Genomic DNA, 20,672 nt, shown 5'->3' on the forward strand with positions numbered 1-20,672 from the left:
AACATACTGCTACTTCCAAATCATGCAAGAGTGCCCATAAAGCCCTAGCAGCAGCAGACCACCATCTTAATATTATAATTTTAATGTATTCTGCATATAGTTAGAAGTTAAAAATCCAAAACATACCGCATTCTCATTAGCACTATAAATCTCTTTCAAACAAGCTACAGCTTCTTAGTCTGGGTATTATAGCTACAGACAGCTCTTATACCAGATCCTAATTATACCAAGAGTCTGAATAATAACAGAAAAAAATTATGCAGTATTTTGAGGGGGTCTGTGTTTATATACTTCATTAAGGAGCCAATCTTAAACAAAAACCCAATACTAAGGGACCACTGATAACATTACATAACTTGAGTATGAAAGAAAATAACTTCACATTTTGAAATACTACAGATTACGAAGTAGCCTCCAAAACAAATATTCATTTATAAAAATTCTCCTGCTTTCAGAGCATAGAGAAAATTTTTGATTATATCAAACGTCACAATGCCAACTAATAGGTTTACTGGCTTGAGGGAAAGGATTAAAACAAGTTTCTATCACTTATGCCTTGTCCAATTAAAACAAAATCAAGGCTCGTTTACAAAGAAGTACTAAAACAAGTAGCCAAATCATCTAAAAGATAATGACCAAAACAAAAAAGCTGGTAAGAAAGAGTTTTGGTAGCCTAAATCACAGGTTCAAATCTTGTCAGCATCTTATTCTGAAATGCAGAGAATTATTCAGGTTTGACATAGCACTTAGGCATGGGGAATTGGGTAAAACTGAGTTTGAAGATTCACATAAACGAAATTTTATCAGATCAAAGATTCTAGCTATGAGTGGTTTCAGCAGATCAAAAAATAAAAATATTTATTTTGTCTATATAAAGTTTCAGGCCCTGAGATATCTTATTCCACAGAACATGACAAAATGTCATTTGATCAGGCCATACTAAACAAAAGTAAAAAGGTAGGGACAGGAATGTTTTTAAAGCCTCTCTTTGATAATGTGAACTATTTCTCTTGGTACACTCTAACATCTAGCATGTTTTACTAAAGTGACAGAGCTAGAGACTCCTAGCATGCATACAGAACTAAGTTCTTTAAGTTTTACTGATAAATTTTTGACTAATCCAAGAAAATAAAACATTTTCATAAATTACAGATATGTTCCATTTTCCAAGAAATTATGATATACACAAAACCTCTTGCTTACAAAATAGCCAAAGTAGAGAGTGATTGTTAATATTAACTGCAAAAAAAAGTTCACTTTATAAAGTGATTCATTAGGGCATCCTTTGAAAGATAATTTGGATCACAAAATTTTGATTAATGCATTTCCCAGGAAACATCTAAATCTGAGCTCACCTAAGAGATAAAACGGGTGTGCATGAAGAAAGAGTCAAAGCAAATGACAAAAATCACCATAATAGTACAGGCTAATAAATGAAGAAATCAAGAGACGGTTTCATTAATTAATATATTTTCTGCATTATAGTTAACATAGGTACTTTCTTCGTGTCACCTTACTTTCCGTTACGTATTGATATTTTGTTATATTCAGACATGAGTACATTTCAACAGTCTTTTGCAATAAATATCATAAAATAATAGATTCGCATAATAAATATTCTTTACAATAAAAAAGTTTAACAGACTTTTGTCTTAAAAATAGTCAGAATTCAACTTTGTGATTTATACATAAAATATACAAAAAAGCACCACAATTTGTGGTTAAGGCAATGAAAACACAGAAAAAATTAGAATTACCCAGCTGTTAGCTAACCAAAGGGCCAAAAGGACCATTAAAGGGCCAAGATCACTTTAGGCAGCATAGTTCTGTGACACCTATAGATTGATCAGCTGTAAATATCAACTTCAGTTATCCAAGTGCCCTCAATGACGAGAAATTTGGTAAAAAGTGTGGGGTGTGGCAGGAAGGTAGTTGAGTCCTTCACAAACATGAAAGCTAGAATAAAGAGGAGCAAGAAACAACCAATTTATCTCCAATGTGAAGATTTATACTGTAAAGCAAATCTAAAATTACATAGGAAAAGAAAAATACCTGGCATCTCCAGAAAAAAAAAAAAAAAAAAAACTGAGGGGAAAGAACTTTGAGGGGCAAGGAGAGGGCAGTGGTTAAACGAAAATTTTTATGTTATAACAAAAATATATCCCCCCGTGCTTCTTAAGGGGCCAATGCTATGAAGACAGCCCTACTGGAGACAAACTTAACACATAGCTTAATTAAGCAATAAAAATGTTGTTTCTTTAAAAACCAGTTTCCCTGCTCCCAGAGTACCCAATCAAAAACAGCTCTAAATCACTGCAGATTGACTGGGTATGTGTGTGGGTATGTTCATTTGTACAACAACTTTTTGAAAAGTTGCTTGCAGAACAAAACGGCTACACAAAAGCCCACTGGCTCTCAATACCCTCCTGCGTGGACGGCAGAGGCTCTTGTCGTAAGTGGGAGCCAGGTGCAGTTTCACAGTCCACTCTTACTGAAGATCATCCATTAGAGAAGAGTAAGATCCATGAGTCAAACCTTAGGAACAGGGGAAGAAAGGTAGGAAAACTGTAGAGAAAATAAAACCAGTATGTCATAGAATCTTTTTAACAGCCACAGCTTGAAAGCCAGAAGTTCAGGAGGTCCAACGCACTTCCAGAAATCATGATGGTTTACCCTGACCCCTGGAGGGGCAGCTCTCCAGCTTACAATAGACAGTGTTGGAGTTCTTACATCTGCATCCTGGGCGATGGATCCAGTCATAACACCCCCTGCAAAGCTTCAGGCATCCCTTAGCAGGAGGATAACAGAGTAAGCAAGGTAAAAATAGAGACATGGCTCCCATACACAGGTACCTAGAGCAGCAGTGTGACTGTGAACAGGAGCAAGGGTTATCCGAATAAGAATCCCCTTCATCGTCATTGGAGCAGTGGTAGAAGATGCCCTTGACTAAGCACATGCAGGTTCCATATTCCACCATACTCTCGGCAGAGCAAAGGCACTGACGATTGCAGGCCAAACAGGATGGCAGGGTCCTGGGAGCTGTGCATTCTCCACACTTGCACTTCCCACACTGTTCACAAATAAACTTGTGCTGTGTCAGGTCCTCTTTCAAGGAACCCTTCAAGTCATCAACAATCAGCTGCTTAGGCTGGGTCCGGATTGCCCTTTCAGACCTATGGCCAGGCACTGGTCTGGTTGGTGGTGACCTTCCTAACAGTCCCTGCTCTGAAGAGGCACTGCTGTTGCTCCCAGAACTGGCTGCACTTCCAGTGCTGGTCGATCTGCTCAAAATGGGGCCTCGGGCATTATTTAAGAGTCCTGCATGTCCCAGGTGGCTTGTAGGTCTGTGTTCATAGTTGTTATTCACATTAATTGGTATGATTTCGTGAGTCCTTTCATGCTTTTCTTGTCTTGGTGCTGTTCGAGGAGCAGGTCTTTTCACCACTGATGGCCCTTCTGTGTATTCATTGCTGCCTCTGATGGCCTTGATCTGGTCTAAAGACAAAATAGCAGCAGGCTGAATTTCTCTCTCATAGTCTAACCTCTGACGGCTATCCAATGTAGGCTGCTGGATCACAACTAATGAACTGCCACTGCCATGCTGATTTTGGGGATCCATGTGTAGTGATCTCGAATTCTGGCAATCAGTGGAAACCTGGCATGCATCTGAAATCCTAAAAGGAAATCAAAGATGAAAAAATAAAAAATAAAAAAAAAAAAAACAGAGAAAGAGAGAGAAAATAAATGACAGGAAGCATTTTGAGGGGGGGGGGGGGGAAATCCTGTCAAGTCACAAATTGCCTAAACCACCTGGTAATGATCTCCTTCATCAGCGGATTACAATGATGCTGGGGTCCTGGCCAGAGTCCAATTCTAAGAGGCTGAGGACCACATCACAGATGAAGAATGCAGGCAAGAGACCCCATGCCATAAAAGTGAAAAGTTGTTTTCAACTTCTAAAAAGCAGAATCAAGAAGTAATGCCTTCCTGTTTGTCAATCTAACAAATAATTAAAATGGAGTATGCCTTTATAGGGAATATTGAGGATAAGCCCTGGAACAGCTCTCATCTAAAGAAAGCTTGTATCAGTTCATCAGTGTTTTCCTTACAGGAAAACATCCACTTTCTAAAAATTACGAATGGCCTTTCTGTTGTGTACTGTTATAAGCACTAGATTAACAATGAGAAATTAGTCAAGGTATACTTCATGCATTACAAAAAATCCAAGAGACATCAAACTAAAATGAAATCTCAAAGTAAGAGGGCATTTTACATAGAAACCAAGATTATAAAGGTAACCCATTATTTATCTACAAGATGTAAAGATGAGTATAGAGGAATACAACAGCTCTTGGTATTTTACAGCCACTACAACACACACACAAAACTCAATGCTGTGATGTTAAAAAGCATTCTCATCTGAAATCATGAAAGGATTTTTTTAAAGTTTAAATTAAGGGGTCACTCACATAACAAGATAACTTTCATGTACAAATAAGTATTAGGCCTGTAAGGCAGTATGGAGAAATCTGGGCCATTTTAATTACCACATTTCCTCTAATTTAAAAATCTGTATTTACATGACAGATCTTGATTCTCAAGAGCACTGCCAACTCTGAATCAATGTGCTTCTTGAAATAAGATAAATACAGTGATATCCTGATAAAAGTAAGCATTTGTATTTCCACACTAATAGTAAGTTATTTCTAATTTATAATGCATTCTTCACACACACCAAAAAACCACCAAACGTAAGAACATTTCCAATTTCAATCAATGCAATCACACAAATTCCTTCTAAAGTCTACAGATCCCTTCGGAGTCAAGAATGAAAAGAAAAAAATGCCCATTCTCAACTGCCACCTTGAGCCAAAACACCAACTGAAGGAATAAGGCAGACAGAAGTCCATTTCATTCTGTTAACTAAACTGATTGTCTATAGACTGTCTTCTATGTTAACTTCTTGGAGTTGCCCTCCCTCATTCTCCCAACGAAGATCTCCCAAGTTGCTCCTTAACTCTGCCTTTCTCTGTACAACAGAAGAAACACATTCATGATCTGCCTGGTTTAGTCCTGGAATCCTTAAGGACTGTTCAAATATCCCTTCGATACTCTGCACACACAAGATCATTCCTCCTTGCAAAGAACTCTTAACCCAGTGCTTTAAAAGCAGAGTATCTCCAAGTCCTAAATCAGATCCCACAGTTAAGAAAAAGGCGTGGAGGATTTGAAGAGTGTAGTAAAAACACCAGGCACATGTTTCATCTGCGTTTTAAATGATGGTCGTAACGAAGTTCAGGCTGCCTGGTAAATCAGATTAGCAGATAAAAAGAAAATTAGCCACCTCTGATCTGAAGCAAAGCCCCTTTTCAAGCACTGACAGTTCTCGGATCCAGCCCCAAACACGCTCGCACGCTCTCGGCAACCTGTCTTCCCCACCGAAACAGGACTCCAAGTCCAATACCTTTTCGTACAGTCCCATCACATCCTAAGGATCACCGTGGATTTCCGACCCATTTTTGCGTATCTCGCCAAGATTTCTTACAGGTCGCGGAGAGCCTTGAGAGCTAATGCAGGCGCCAAAAGCAAGCCCAAGGCATGGAGAGTCAGAAATAAAGATCTGTCTACACTTTAAAGGAAAAGCCGGATTCCTAAAGAGCCGGGAAGAAATGAGCCGGGGGCAGGGGCAGCAGAGAAGCGTCGCCACACTGCAAGTTACGACGGTGGAGCTGCGCCCTCTGCAATCCGAGCTGGGAGAAGCGGTGAATAAATAGTTGACGGAGAGGAAGGAAAAGGAAAAAGTTATGAATGAAAACAAGTTTTCTCTCTCTCCCTCTCTTTGGGCAGGAGGAGGGGGAGGAGGCTGAGGTTACCATTACCTCAGGAGGGCGGACTTCCCATTTTTAAAGTGGCAGCGCCCTCTCCCCTCCCCTCGCCGTTCCACCGCTCTCAAAACAAGAATAAAGTCGAAGCTCGCTTTGGCGCAGACTAATTCCGTCCAGGGGGTTACCCGCGAATTCCGAGGTTTGCCTCCCTAAACGCGCGCCCGCGCGCGCGCGCACACACGCCCTTTCCCGGCCCCCGGTCTGAGGAAACTCCTTCACAGAAAGCCCGCCGTTGGCACAAGTCACGAAGTTCCTCAGAGTCCTCCGGGGAACACCCCAAAAGCCTCCCAGAATCCATCTTTCGCGTGGAGGGCTCCTTCAAGAGGACAACCCCGGCCACCGCGCCAGCACTGCAGGAAACTGGGGATGGGAGACCCTGCCTCACCGTCCTTGGCCGCGGCCGAAGGTCGCCCACCAGATTCCCCAGCCCCGAGCGCCCCGGGAGAGAGGCGGCCGGAGGGGCGGCGCCGCGCGCTGGGGTCGCCCCTCCACTTCCCCTCCCCCTCTCCGAGCCCCGGAGTCCGCACCTGCCGCGCAGAGCCAGCCGGGTGCGCGCGCCCCCCCGCCCCCGCCGGCCAGGAGCGGCCGCCGGACACTCACCTAGGTCGAAGCGGTAGCTGGGGACCAAGCCGTGCGACCCGGCCCAGGTCCCGGTGCGGGCGGCAGCGTGCTCACGCCGCATCAACCGCGGCGGGGAGGACGAGGAGGCATTACCCCTGCTGCGGCGAGTCCGCCCGCGGCCTCCCCCGCCCCCACCGGGCAGGAGCGCTCCCCGCGGCCCCCTTCCGGCTGCGGAGGACAATTCTCCGGAGTCTCCGCGCGCGGCCCGGCGCAGCAGACCTCTCACAGCTCGCGTTCGCCGCGCAGCTCAGTAACATCCACCTCTGGGGCTTTTCTCTTGCAGCCCCCTTCCACGAACCAGAAAAAAAAAAAAATCCCTTCGGGGGGGGGGCCCTCGAGTCTCCCAGAAAAGCGAGCTGGGGAGCGGTAGTGAGAAGAGTTCGTGACGGGCCCACAGGCTGGCACGCCGTGCTCCGCGTGAGTTCTTCTCCGGTTCCGAACGCTCCTCGCGCGAAAGGAAGGAGTGGCGGCCCCCTGACGACTGAAAATCCACGTCACGGACGTTCGAGACTTTGCGGCGCCCCGGACGGGGCTCGAACCTGCGTCTGCGGGCGGGTCACGGAACCGCGCAGGCCCCGGCGGAGCCCGGGAGCGCACGCCTGCGAGGCGGAGGCTGCCGCTTCCCCGGGCGGGGGTGGGTGGGATTTTTTTTTTTTTTACCCGCTTTTTTAGGGGTAGCGGTGGAAGGACTGAGGCTGGGGGGGAGTTCTTCTCAAGGGAAGAGGCGGGGCGTCGTCTCTTGGCCCCCGCGCAGGTCGAGGCACTTAACCGATCCTGCACGCTGGGCAAGTGGGGGGCACAGCGTCCCCCGGAACTCCGGTCCTGGCAGGTCAGCCTCTCCGGGGCAGCGCTCGCTCCCAGTCCTCTGACCCTCCTGTTCCACGGCCGAAATGCCTGCTACAGAGGATTATCGATGGGAAAATAAAACAAAACAAAACATTAATTTCCTTTTCTTTCTAGGCACTTGGACGCGTAGCGCGCTCAGCCGCCCAGGCGGAGAGTAGAGCGGGGTGGGCCGCTCGCCAGCTCGCCCGCCGCCCGCAGCCCGCTGCCATGTGCTGGCTGTTGCTGCTTCCAGTGATTGACAGGCCGGCGCACAGTCGGCGTGTCAGCAGCGAACCAAAGTAACATGCAGTCTTGCACGTTTTGCCGAAGTGCTTTTGCCCCTTGGAATGCCTAGGAGTTCAAACAACGTTCAAGCAACGCCTCTGCGCATTGGAAATCAATACACAGAGACGGGAAATTCAGGTTTTAAACAATTGCTTCGCTCGGGGTTCGGTCGCCAACAATGCCTAAACAAACATGTATTTGGTCCACACACCGAGTGCCAGACCCTCTTCGGCATTAACCACTCTGTTTTTCACACAACCGACCGTTTCAGACTTTAAACTTGTTACCCTTCGGATAAGGAAAAAAAAAAAAAAAAATGAAAGGGACCCTGTTTTTTCTCTTAACAGTAGCATTTAAGAGCATTAGTTTTAGCAGTGGGAATACTACTGGTAATTTGAAATGCAACCAGTAATCTTACATCCAAAGCGAGTTCAAAGAAATGTTCAAGTCCTTGTAAAAGCCAACATTTCTCACCTAATCTTTCCTAAAATATCTACGGAATGAAAGGAAGGAAACAGTTCTTACCTAACGCAAAGATTGGAAATTGCTTTTCAGGCACATTTACAGCGACTGTAGCAGTTCCTTATCCAGGGTAAGGAGCTCGGTCTGCTGCTATCACTCTGCAAACCACTGCGTGCCTTACAGAGCAATCCCACTCCGGCTCCGCAGAATTTCAGCAGCTCGCCTCCACCTCCACCTCCACTCCAGGACACGCCTCCAGTGATATCATGTGTCAATCACGCGGGCTGCCTGAAAACCTGGAACAGGATTTCTCCCAACAGTCGTTTTCTCTTTCGTTTATGTGTACCAACTTGGAAATGTTGCCTTGTACTCTCTGTGATAAACATCCTCTGAAACTTTGAGATTACCTCTAAAATTCCTACAGATGCAGTTTGTCACAGAAGAATCCTTTAAGTTGAGTTATCAATCTCTGTGAAAGTATTGGTGAACACAACTTTTAAGGTTGAGTTAAAAAATACTTTTGAATAAAAGAAGATTAAAAAGTTGTATGCCAAACCATCACTTCTGATCAGCTAGAGAGAAAACGTATATTGATATGTAAAAGATGATAATATAACATTACAGTTCGTATTTGAAGCAAAATTCACAATATGTGCAATCTGAAGGTTCAGAAGGTAGCACTCCTTACTGCAAACGTATATAACATTACCTCATAAAGGTGAAATTTCCTGCTGTAGATTTTATAACAAGTGCTCTGTCTTGGTTTGGGATATGATTTCCTAAAACTCAAAAACCCCAACTTTCTTCAATTTTGTAATTAATTTGTATCATTTTGCAAAAAAAACCCATCCACAACCAACTAATTTATTTTTAAAAATCAGTTAATTGGAAATCAATTAAAATAGATTACCAGGAAGTTTTATAATTCTTAATGATACATGTTTTGTTACTGGGAAAAAAAAGATATTTTAATCAGTAGGAAACTCGCTTTGTTTCTTACAACCTATGGGATTTTAGACCTTTATTATCAAAATTGTGTACTTTATGCTTCAGCGAGGATAACTATATGTGAAATTTAAAATTCCACAGAGACTCTTAAAAGATACCTAAAAACCAAAAACATATAGTAAGTGGAGAGGAAGTAATTTTTCCAGGTACTAGATATCAGAAGTAGCTTAAAGTCTTTGACAAAATACAGCAAACAAAACAAACCTCAAAATCTAGAACATGTATAAATTTGGATATGGAAATTTTCAGTTCTTAAGCTCCTTTACAATAACAAGTGATTCTGTTGAAGCTGTTTTTTTCTAGACTTTCAAATGTTTGAGCACTTAAAAAAATTAGAAGTTGTATTTGGAATTAACCTCTTTGGAACCTAGGGCATTGCTAAGACCATCAACAAGAAGGAAGGAAGCATCACTAGAAAATAATATAGAACAAGAATGAAGCCAAAAAGCTACATATTCACTCAATATAAACGGTATTAAAATGGGCTTTTAAAAAAGATAAAATCAACATTGTACATACTTTCTATTTTTTTTTTTCTTAGATTTCATACTTTGGGATGTAATGAACTTTAACCAATGATGGATAGGTTTCTTGACCATTATGAATGGACTTGGAATAGTCAAATCAGAAATAGAATATCATATCAGAGTATCCTGTTTGGATCTTCAAAATTGTCTTCTCAGCTATTACCACAATTTTAAGATGAGCGGTCAGTTCACCAATATGATAAAACCAGGAGAGGGAGCACTGAACATTCTACTTCCATAAATCCTATAAAAATATATTTGAAAGATTTCTGTTACAAATAAGCTTCAAACTCAACCACAGATGTATAAAATTATAATTTGCATGAGATTTAAGTATTTTTGAATTACAATAATAAGTTAAATCCATGAAATTTTAACTGTAACAGCATCATTATGGGTCATGTTCTATTTAGAAATCAAGTATTAGGCTGCACAGGTTGACCAATGACCCTTTACATCATTTAGCAATAAAATCCATCAGTATGTTTTTCTCTATTACATTACAAATAAATATAGGTGTAGTCTTGCCACCTGATCTAGAAGACATTTAATAAAACCTGCCTCTCTTTTTGATTACCTACAACTCATAAGAATTTGTAAACATCCTAAACTTTTAGTTTAAAATAGACATTGCTCTTTATTTAGTAAGTTTAATTTCTGTTTACCATACCTAGGAATGGATAGCTGAAGTATGAAATTTTCCTGGAAAGGAAAAACAATGTAAATATCCATGGGAAAGTCTTAACGATAATGTTCAGTTCACTATTAAGATATGTGTAAAAGAATAAAGTGGAATGGAGAGTGAGCCCGGATGTCTTGTTCACTTTCGTGTGGAAACAAGAGAAGCCATCTCTTCTGCTGATATGATTTTTGAAAGAAAGAGTAAAATAAAATGAAAAAACAATCTGATAACTCCTCACAACCGCTAGTAATTAAAAAAACAACGGTGTAGTACTGAGAAGCTTAACTTACTCATTTATCTACTTTATTTGCCAAAGTAGCAGAATCATAACGTGTTCCAAGCTTTTGAAAAATAATACCTTATTAATTCTTCCAAGAATTAATCATATTAATAAATATAATGTTTTATCTTGTTGAGAAACAAAATAACCCCATAAATTGGTAAGTTAGCCTATAAGTATCTAATAAATTAATGAAGAACCAGGAATGGAAACTAAGTCTCTACTTTCCTTTTAGGGCAATAGTCACTGTATTACTATACTTCCCAAGAAAAACTGGCAAGGATAGCCATTTTATTTTCAGTTTCCTTTTGTAAACAGTCTTTGTAGTTGACAGAAATAGACCAACCTATTCTGTAAATTTTCCATAAACATTCTCTTTATTTTCATAAGCTCAATTCTCATCCTTCTGCCCTATTTGAAACACAAATGTTCTGTATTGGCTTCAAATTCTGGAAGTGGGCAAATCAAACAATACATTGAGTAAATTATACTGAATGATTTGTAAAGTTTCTGTCCACTCTATAATTCTACAACTAATCATTTGTATACTTTGTCACAAGTGATTCTATTTTTCACAAGTTGTAAGAAGGAAAAAGAAATGCACATGGAAGGGCTCTGAATTGCCCTCTACTCCTTAAGTGTCATATTCCTTTACAGAGAATCAAAGTGACAAGAGTTCAGACGAACGGCATCACTACTATATATTAAAGATTTTAGTAACTAAATCCACATGGTAAGGTTGTATAAGGAAACATCTTTGCCCCAGTACAAAACAGTCTTCATTTCTTATCTAGTCAATTGAAGAATAAATCCTCTCTTCTTTCCTCCTCCATAATATTAAATGTTCACTTCTGAACCTTCCCTTGTTCTTTCTCACAAGAAAAGAAAATCCTCCTCTTCTCCTGATTTGACTTCTGAATGCCTCCTATAGTGATCATCTGGTATCATCTTTGATTCTGGTCAGCAAAAGCTATTAATCTTTCATTTCCATAACTATTTACTGCTGTCTTCATCTTCAGAGACAAATGCATAAGAACATAGGTTAATTTAAAACCTATAACTGTCCCCAGAGATGAAACAGCAAAACAACAAAATCATGTTTTCATTAAAATAAAAACGACTTAAAACATCTCCTGGGGCTTGCCTACTTTAATCCTTATTTCCTATACTGAAAAAAGAAAATGCAAAAAAACTTACAAGAAAAATTTTTTGAACACTTTGGTTTTCTTTAAATTGCAATTCTCTTGGAGCATTTAAAAAATTCCATGTACAAATACATTTCACGTGGTAACAATAATTGATAGGCTACATGTGTTGAAAATCTGAGTTTTGGCTATATCATTCTTCTATATCATGATCTATAACTTTAGCTAATGTGCCGTATTTGCCCATAATGTCCCTATGTCCAGTACTCCAAGTGTGAAAATGGCATGATATTGAGAAAAGAATAACTGATGTAGCATCAGATGATACGAAGTTCAGGTCTCGGCTTTGCCACTTTCTAGCTTGGTGACCTTCACTTAATTTCTCTTAGCCTGCTTTCTCATCAGTAATCTGAAGTTAATAACAATCCTTCACCTTCCCAAATTGTAGCACTACTGTAGGCTTAATGTATGTATATGGAGTACTTTGTAAAATTTATAGCTCGGTATAAATTCTGTAAGTTAGCTATAAGTTAGCAGTCTCAGACACACTGTATGATGAAGAAATGTTTCAGGTTTCCTCTTTCTAGGTGCTTCATCCCTAAATAATGAATTTATTTATCTTATAATTGTTTCAATTCAGTTTGCTTTTGTTTTTCTAAGGCTGAACTCAGTTTTAAGTAATTGTATATCTGCGTGTGTGCATGTGTATGTGTGTATGTGTGTGAGTTTGTGTGTGTGTTTTAACTGAGATTTTGGAACAGCTATCTGCTAATAATTTCAGATTAAGAAACTTTATGGCTCTGATAACTTTAACATTTATCTGGAATGTTTAATCATTTACATTTTACTTTCAGTTAAGATAAAGTTCATTGCAAATAATAAAAATATCTTCTATGAAATTTGTAAGCTCTTTGTGATCATTTGGATCTAACAAAACAAATATATGTTTTAAAAAAGTAATTGGATAGCATTTTAAAAATTGAAAATAAATAGAAAAGTAGAAAGCAGATAACCTTCTACATACTTTCATACTCTTGCTTCTTTCTGATAATCTCTTAGAATGTTTAATTTGATAATATGTATGCCAGATATGGTAGCAGATAGTTTCTGCCAATTACCAAAGTACTATATGAATCTAATGTTTGTATTAATTTTTAAAATTGATAGCAGAGAGGTATGTCATGGAGCCAATGAATTTCAACTAATAAAAAACCTGTGAAGCGCCACCTATTGTTGAAAATAAGTCATTTCAAATTTCAATCAAAACTTGAATATTGCGCTTTAGTCTAGCAATTGGACCCATCAGTTTATACTGATCAGTGTTTTATAGTCTTTTTTACCTTAAGTTACAATATTATGTTATGATTTAAGGTGTTAGTTTTCAATGAAACTGCAAAAAATGTACTATATACATTGGATGCTTTTTGAAGAATCTGAAAGATAAAAAATAACCTACTGTACCTGTATGAAGTTATAATATCACTGGAGAAGGTCATAAAATAATGATATTGACTTTTAACCAACATATATCCAAAATTTGGACATATATCCAAAAAGATGTTTTCCCACTCAAAGTAGTTACTTAAAAAAGGTATATACTTCTTCCAGCAATGCCACAATTGGATAAATCTTTCTTTAAAATCCTTGATTACAAATACCATCTGGACCTACACATCACATTCTTTTGAAGAAGCTCAATCTTGTATATCAATGCTGTATATGGTATAGTGCATATAGTGCATATATTATAAATAATATCAGTATTAGAAAAATATTTCCCTTTTGAAGATGGATTTGGATTTTGTTAACCCATAAATCTATAGGAGCCAGTATATGGAGTAGGATGAGTGCTCAAGCTGAGTAGAAGTCTCAGAAGAAAAACAACATACCAAAATAAAAATTACAAAACTGTTCAAAAATGTTAAAGGATCACTGGCTACCGTGGGAAGAATCAACAGTGAAAGGAAGTAATTATTCCTTTGACACATAATATGAAGTATATATTGCTATAAAATATAATATATTAGTTATTATAGGAAGAAGAACTTGAATCTCATTCTAGAATAAATAGGATTCATAAGAGAGGCAAAGAAAAAGACAAATCGATCTTTAGGTCATGGCAGAAGGAAACACCAGAAGGAGAAAATAGGCAACAGGCACATCATGATCACAATTGTTTTACAAGACCGGCGTGACTGGAAAGCAAAGCTTCTTTTGTAAAATCATAATTGTCAAAATTGGAAAACTAAGGCAAGGACAAATTTCAGAGGGATTTTAATGCCACAGTGAGGATTTGGACTTGATCTCAAGGAAATCAAGAGCAAAGGAGTTACCTGATGAAAGAGTCTCTTCCTAAAAGATTTGTCTGACTGTGAGGATTGCAGCAAGAAAAGGCTAATGTCACATAACTGCCTTAGAGATGAGTACAGTAACCTAATGAGTGGTAAACAGAACTTGGACCAGAGTACCAGTGAGAAAAGAGGAGAGAGGACAAGATCTAACTTAATATGAAGGTTTATTACATGCCTAGTCATTAAATGATATGATAACAATAGATAGAAGTTTTGCCCACCAGGTTTTAAGAAAACCTTAAAGAATGGTAAAATATACCTAATTTGGTCAGTTATACTAAGGACACTTACTGAAAATAAACCAGTAATGGAGTGGCTGACTGGCTCAGCGGATGGTGTGACTCTTGATCTTGGAGTCATGAGTTCAAACTCCACATTGGGCATAGAGCTTACTTACTTAATTAAACCAGTCATATAAGGATATTTGAGCCCATAAAGTTTACACAATTCCTCCAATGTTATGAACCTTCAAGAGTGAGAGAAAGAATTCATAATTCATCAGAGAAGTTAGAAAGGTATTATGTACTCTTTTCCATTTTCTTCTGTTCAATTTTGGAAAAAAAGGGAAGAGAAAGAATTTCAGGGACAGATACGTTCATAAGAGATCACTAATATTTATAACTATATCTGGCCAACCCAAGGAATGACAATTTGATTATATTATGCTCCTATCTCAGAGACATCAAACAGTATATATGCTCCAGAATTAATCAATTCAGGCATAGAAAAGATTACTTGAAAAATTCTCCCATGTCAGGAGATTGTGTAAATACTAGAAAACAAAGCCATAAAAGATCTCAAATTCTATATAAAAAATTGAGATCAAAGATTTATAACAGCAAGTTACTGATACTCTTGTGATTTTTTGAAAAAACATTTAAAACTTTACAATTCACTGTCAAACTGTATGCAATAAATAAGTCATGGACTTCCCTTTCTTGCAAGACCATTTTAGTTTATGCATTCATTTACCAAGTGTACATTAGTAGTGTGCTTGGTACAGTGCTAAGTGCTGGTGATGCAAATTCCTGCAGAAGCCCTAGTAGTGACATTCTCTACCATGAAACTATGCCTCACAGCTGATTGGATTATAGGTGGGCTCAGGACCTAAATATAGCTAAAAAAAAAAAGAAAAGAAGAAGAAGAAGAAGAAGAGCTGGGCTATTATAAGCCTGGTAGTTATGGAGAGAATAAGACAGTTATTTTATGAAATAGAGCTACGATGTCATGAGGCAAAAGGCAATGAAGGACTGTAAGTGAATAAAATTTAGGAGAAATGAGTATCGTTAATAAACAAAATACCACATCTAATCAAATCTAAGATGTCATTATTTGTATGGTACACTTTTATTTTATGGACTACTATGAAAGAAAAAATACTGCTGATTAATATAAGACACAATGCTTTCTTATTACTTAGAGTTTTGTTTTCTATTTATTGATAGGGCTTTTAATGCGCTTTTGTACATAGATTTTTATCATATGTCAGTCTTATACACACAGGAAAAGAAAAGATATGCAGAATAAGTTGACTAGGGCTCCTAAAACTTCTTCATAGTCTAATTCTTCTGAATCACTATAGATTCAGTCATCAGTGCTAGTGTTTTTCTATACAACATAATGTTCTGGCCATCAAGAACACTGGGCAGAAGTTCTTAAAAGATGCAACAGTTCTTCAAAGAACACTGCATCATTATTTTCAGAATTTCTTCCAAGCCACTAACACTTACTCTGCAAGTTTTGACACTGGAGCATTTTTTTTATCTTATCACAAGTGCCAATAGAAGGTTTTCAGACAATAGTCAGAACTCATAGCTCTACCTCATATGGTCCTTAAATAGTTTCCCAAGTCAAACATGAAGAGGTTGTAGTTGTCTACTCATGCAGCCAGGAATAACACCACGTTTGCCCATGGTCAGGCAATAACCACCTCATCACTTGTCTCGTGCCTGGTAGACAGTAATTGTACAATGCAACCCAATTTCAGAAGTATTAAAATGCGGTTGAAAATGTACCTCTTGGATAAAAGTGGCTAGCATTTTATCTTTACAGGAATCTTAATGCTTTCCTTATCTAACCTTTGTACCTATGATGCACAAAGAGGTTTAGTATTTTGCCCAAGATTATACAGTTGACAAGTGGTGGTACAAGGATCTGAACCCAGGTATATGGAGGGTGAGGGAGTTGGTTGGTAGAAAGAAAAGAAGACCAGAAAGGATGGGATAGCTGAATTGCTGTACTAACAGGGAGTGTGTCACTGAAGATCTGCCACCAGCCTACTGTTGATCCCAAAGCTCCTTGGCTCTTAAGGCAGCTCAGGTATACAGTAGTTTCTTTCTTTCTTTCTTTCTTTATTTTCTTCTTTCTTTCTTTCTTTCTTTCCTTCTTTCTTTCTTTCTTTCTTTCTTTTTCTCATGATATTCATATTTCTTTTTTTTAATTTTTTTAATGTTTATTTTTGAGAGAGAGAGACAGAGCACAAGTGGGGGAGGGGCAGAGAGAGAGGGAAACACAGAATCTGAAGCAGGCTCCAGGCTCTGAGCTGTCAGCACAGAGCCCAACGCGGGGCTCGAATTCACAGACCGTGAGATCATGACCTGTGCCCAAGTCGGATGCTTAGCCGACTGAGTCACCCAGATGTCCCTGTATTTCTCTTTCTACCATATTTTATTGGGGTGGCCTGACTTAGTATCTGCTCTTTACAACAAATAATCCTAATAAATATAAGCATGGATATATGCCTGGGAGAACTGGGAATGCTGCACAAAGAAGGGCACACTAAGCTTAAATTTGTTGGATGGGAAACAAAATTGGGGTGGGGGAGGGGAGGAAACAGAGGGAGGCCTTCTAGAAGAGCTAAATATGTGTGCAAAGATACAAAGGGTGAAATAATCAGGGAATATGTTCAGGAATTCAAAGTTGTTAAAGCAGAAAGTAAGGAGGTGGAAAAGATAAAGAGAAGGCTGGGTAGGAAAGCAGAGGTCAGAGCACACAGGGACTCTGTTGCCTTGTAAAGAAACTGCCTGCTATCCTGTGAAAGAGTGACTCTGAAACTTGCTTTAGCAGTGATCTATTTTTGAAACTCCGAAATATGTGAGAGATAAGGTGGCATTGCACTGAAGAAGCAAGGATGGAGTGGGGGAAGAGGACTCCCCAAAGACAGCTAATACAACATTTCTTTAATTCCATTTCTAGAGTTGAAAGTGCATGACCAGAGGAGTAATATGAGAAAGATCATCTTGTCAGTAGTGAAGAGGATGGAGAGGCAGAGTAGATCATCGCTCTCAGTCACTAGGAAGCCTCTGCCATCATCCAGGGGAGAGACTGAGAAGTGAGGAATGGCACATCTTATTCTGGGTTAGACTGTGAGAGAAGTTTAAGTGAAGAAGAATTTCTTAAACAAGCACAGCAGATAACCACACATACCTGAAGACAGAAAACAAAGTACGGTTAGCTATACACAAAATGGAAGTGGAAAAACACAGAATGATGGCAGATGTCTTTTTTTCTCTGTGCAGATTTTCTGATGTGTCTACATAATGAGATGAAAATGGATGTAAAAGTTTGTTTCCTGCTGTTTTGTTATAAAATTATGATAGTCCATAATATTTATAGATTACATACGTGAGCTTATTGTGTAACAATCCCTTTGCTAAGAATTTTAGATACATCATCTCTTTTAATCCATACAAAAACCATATCAGTTAAGTATTATGATTTACAGAGGAAGACACTGGTGCTGTAAAATATTAAATAATGTACCCAAAACAAATACCCACCTTGCAAGTGGCACAGCTAAGGTTTGAAAATAGATTTGTTTGACTGCAGAACACCAGCTCTTTATTCTACTAGTTAAAAACTGTCCAAAAACACTAAATAAATACTAATATACCACTGTAAGAATATAGTATAATTTACTTAAATATCCCAGTTCCAAATTTTAAGAAGAAAAAGGACAGATTTTCATGGCACTGGATCTCAACTCTGGTATCAAGATTTCATGAGACTGATTTTCACTATCTTGCCTGATGCCACCCTCCAACCCTGCTTGCTAAGCCACGTGTAGTGGAAACAATGATGTCAGTGGTAACAGCAAATTTCTCACATCAAAGAGCATGTATCTGAAGATTTGGCTCCTCTGGTTTTTCCTATATCCCTATATCTTTTGCCTGGCCCATCATAGGGAATTTGTGCTTGTATGGCAGATCACAAGCCCGACCCACACTTCCAAAGATACCTTATTCCTATTTAGGGTCCATTGTGCACATGTGCATGTTAGTGGTTAAAGTAATTTTCTTAAGATCTCAAATCTACCTTTAAATTCAATACTATTTTTGTGAGACCTAATACAGGAAACAATCAGAAGGTTTCAATCAAGAGACATGTAGAAGTAAAAAGAAAGGGGTTCTTCTCCTTATTAACCTGCACCCCCAACACACACAAACACACACACACACACAAAGGGTAAGCGTAAGAAACAGGACAGCATTAATAATCAGATACAGGAAATATGGTTCCTAGGTAGTTGATAATGAAATGTACCTGAGTATGGCCTACAATTCCTAGAGTGACTTCTTTCCTCAGTAATTAATGTGCTAGCCTTCTTACCATTTAACAGATATAACCAAAAGAGCCTTATATATATACACACAAACATAATAATCATGAATCGCTTAAAATTTTTTTTCCACATGGCACTAAAATGCATGCAAAATCTGTGTTTTTTTCTGACTAAAAAGTACATTGTATAAGCCCTCTCTCTTATGCCATGCCACTAGTTGTATCTTTATGAAAATGTGATAAAAAAATGGAATATTCAGCAACCCCATAATATATAGATCTTTCCTCTCCCATCTCTCATTGCCAATGAGAGATTGGCATTCTTACCAAAGCAAAATTATTCAGCATTCAGAAGAACCATTGCATTGGCCTTGAAATGTTTTATATTATATGATTTGTCACACAAGAAGTATTTCCTACCTCTGAGGGATTTATGTTGAATAAAAAGACTATACCAAGTAAAATGTTTATTAAAAATGAGGAAAAAAACAAATGTCAGAAGATGTTTTTTTAAATGAGTGTGGGGTTTCCTTTTTAAAATAAAGAATTTACATCTTATTCAAGTTTGGCCTTTAATTTTATACAGAAAGTCTCATTAATACAGTGAGAACTAGCCTCCTTGCCACATTAATTTTCTTTCTTTCTGATACATGTCAGTCTGTGTGGTCATATGCGGCCTGGGGCTTTGGGTTTGTGAATGAAGAAAGTGAGGGAGGGAAAGGAGAGACAAAAAGAAATGCAGGAAAAGGGAGAGAGGGGTGTCTTAACTAGTGAAAAAGCTGAACAGTAAATTATAATTAAGAATAAATTTGGGCTTATGTCTTGCACATTCCATATTAAAAACTAAAGATCGAAAAAGAGTAACAAACTCACAGTTGTTTTTTGTCCCATAATTATTTAATACAGTCATTCTGAGTTCTGCCTTCTATTTTTAACTGTGACCTTTCTACTGAATAAGAATCACATATACCAGGTCTGAATTATTACAAAGTAGGTTCTGAATTAATGAGATTAATGAGATTTTTTTATACTATACAGGGAATTCGATCCTGGAGTAAGAGTGTTATTAATGAGTGGTCCTGCACTCCATGACAATGTGCCATTTGATGGGTGTATTTTTATAAGGCCCTGTGCAAACATCACCAATTGGGCTCCCACTCAGTTCATTGTGACAGTAAAGATCATGAACATACATCACTGTAGCAATCCTTATTCATTAAAGGAGACTATGGGTTGAAACTGTTCATTATGTAGCAGTGCCATAGAAAGTTTATGCAGTTATGGTGGTTTAAAAGATGTTAGTTTCGTCTACATTGGAGTCCTAAGAGATATCCAGCACAAAACTGGGATTTTTGTGGACATTTATGGATAGTCTGTAATTTAAGCAACTTGTACACAGTTCACAACTTATCATTTCCTGATGCAGATTTATAATACAGTCTGATGTTTCAGGAAAGCTTTATGATCACTTTATACGCTCATTCCAGTGTTATGAAGTAAGCTGATTATACCATCACATTTTAGTTAAAAACTCAGATATAAGAATCAAGGTGAATTCAGTGAGCTTTAACTAATACAAAAGTTTAGAAAAAAACCACAATGATTGAGTTTCCAGTCTGTTGCTTATCTGCCCTGGCATGTTAATGTTGCTTCAAAGTGGATAAATTATACTTTATCAATATAAAGCCTACACCGTATTCAAAATGATACCAGAGTCTCTTTATAAGAGAATAGCATTTCTTTTTTTCATAAGGTCAACCAAATGGAGTGTGACTCAGTTGCACTTTTTAAATTATTAAAAATGTCTCCAATTCTAATTGTATCAAGATAGATATAAATACGAAAGCTAGCCTTATAAAGCTTCTAGAGGAAAGCATAGAATAGCCTCATGATCTTGTGAAAAGAGATACTTTCATAGAAAGGACACAAAAACCACTATGCAAAAAAAAAAGTAGATTGGGCTTCGTCAAAATTAAAAAATTTTTCTCATCAAAGGACATTATTAAGAAAATAAAAAGGCAAGACACAGACTAGGATAAAG

General features: G+C 38.5%; 2 protein-coding genes across 3 annotated transcripts; one reads left to right on the forward strand and one right to left on the reverse strand.

Annotated features, from left to right (window-relative positions):
• Positions 1-1,448: 1,448 nt before the first annotated feature.
• On the reverse strand, positions 1,449-6,597 carry SPRY1 (sprouty RTK signaling antagonist 1). Of its 2 annotated transcripts, none has more exons than XM_045468161.1 (2): positions 6,486-6,597; positions 1,449-3,674 (listed from the first exon to the last, which is right to left on the reverse strand). In XM_045468161.1, exon 2 carries the CDS (start codon positions 3,617-3,619, stop codon positions 2,660-2,662), a length of 960 nt encoding a protein of 319 aa, XP_045324117.1. In that variant the 5' UTR covers positions 3,620-3,674; positions 6,486-6,597; the 3' UTR covers positions 1,449-2,659. The 2 variants fall into 2 exon arrangements, with proteins under 2 accessions (XP_045324117.1, XP_045324124.1); XM_045468168.1 differs by lacking the exon at positions 6,486-6,597 and adding an exon at positions 5,465-6,288.
• Positions 3,843-12,619, forward strand: LOC123596410 (sterile alpha motif domain-containing protein 1-like). Its single transcript, XM_045474932.1, has 3 exons — positions 3,843-3,976; positions 6,107-6,923; positions 7,467-12,619. Exons 1-3 carry the CDS (start codon positions 3,843-3,845, stop codon positions 7,632-7,634), a joined length of 1,119 nt encoding a protein of 372 aa, XP_045330888.1. The 3' UTR covers positions 7,635-12,619.
• The last annotated feature ends 8,053 nt before the right edge of the window (positions 12,620-20,672 follow it).

The sequence above is a fragment of the Leopardus geoffroyi genome, chromosome B1, assembly GCF_018350155.1.
Source record: "Leopardus geoffroyi isolate Oge1 chromosome B1, O.geoffroyi_Oge1_pat1.0, whole genome shotgun sequence".
Classification (NCBI taxonomy): Eukaryota; Metazoa; Chordata; class Mammalia; order Carnivora; family Felidae; genus Leopardus; species Leopardus geoffroyi.

What these genes read in the sequence shown, in the direction of transcription:
- SPRY1 (XM_045468161.1), bottom strand. Translation starts at nt 3,619, where the DNA reads ATGGATCCCCAAAATCAGCATGGCAGTGGCAGTTCATTAGTTGTGATC.
- LOC123596410 (XM_045474932.1), top strand. Translation starts at nt 3,843, where the DNA reads ATGATGCTGGGGTCCTGGCCAGAGTCCAATTCTAAGAGGCTGAGGACC. An exon ending in CTAAAAAGCAGAATCAAGAA is followed by an intron (nt 3,977 to 6,106) that starts GTAATGCCTTCC and finishes ACTCCTTCACAG; the next exon opens with AAAGCCCGCCGTTGGCACAA. An exon ending in GCTGGCACGCCGTGCTCCGC is followed by an intron (nt 6,924 to 7,466) that starts GTGAGTTCTTCT and finishes TTTTCTTTCTAG; the next exon opens with GCACTTGGACGCGTAGCGCG.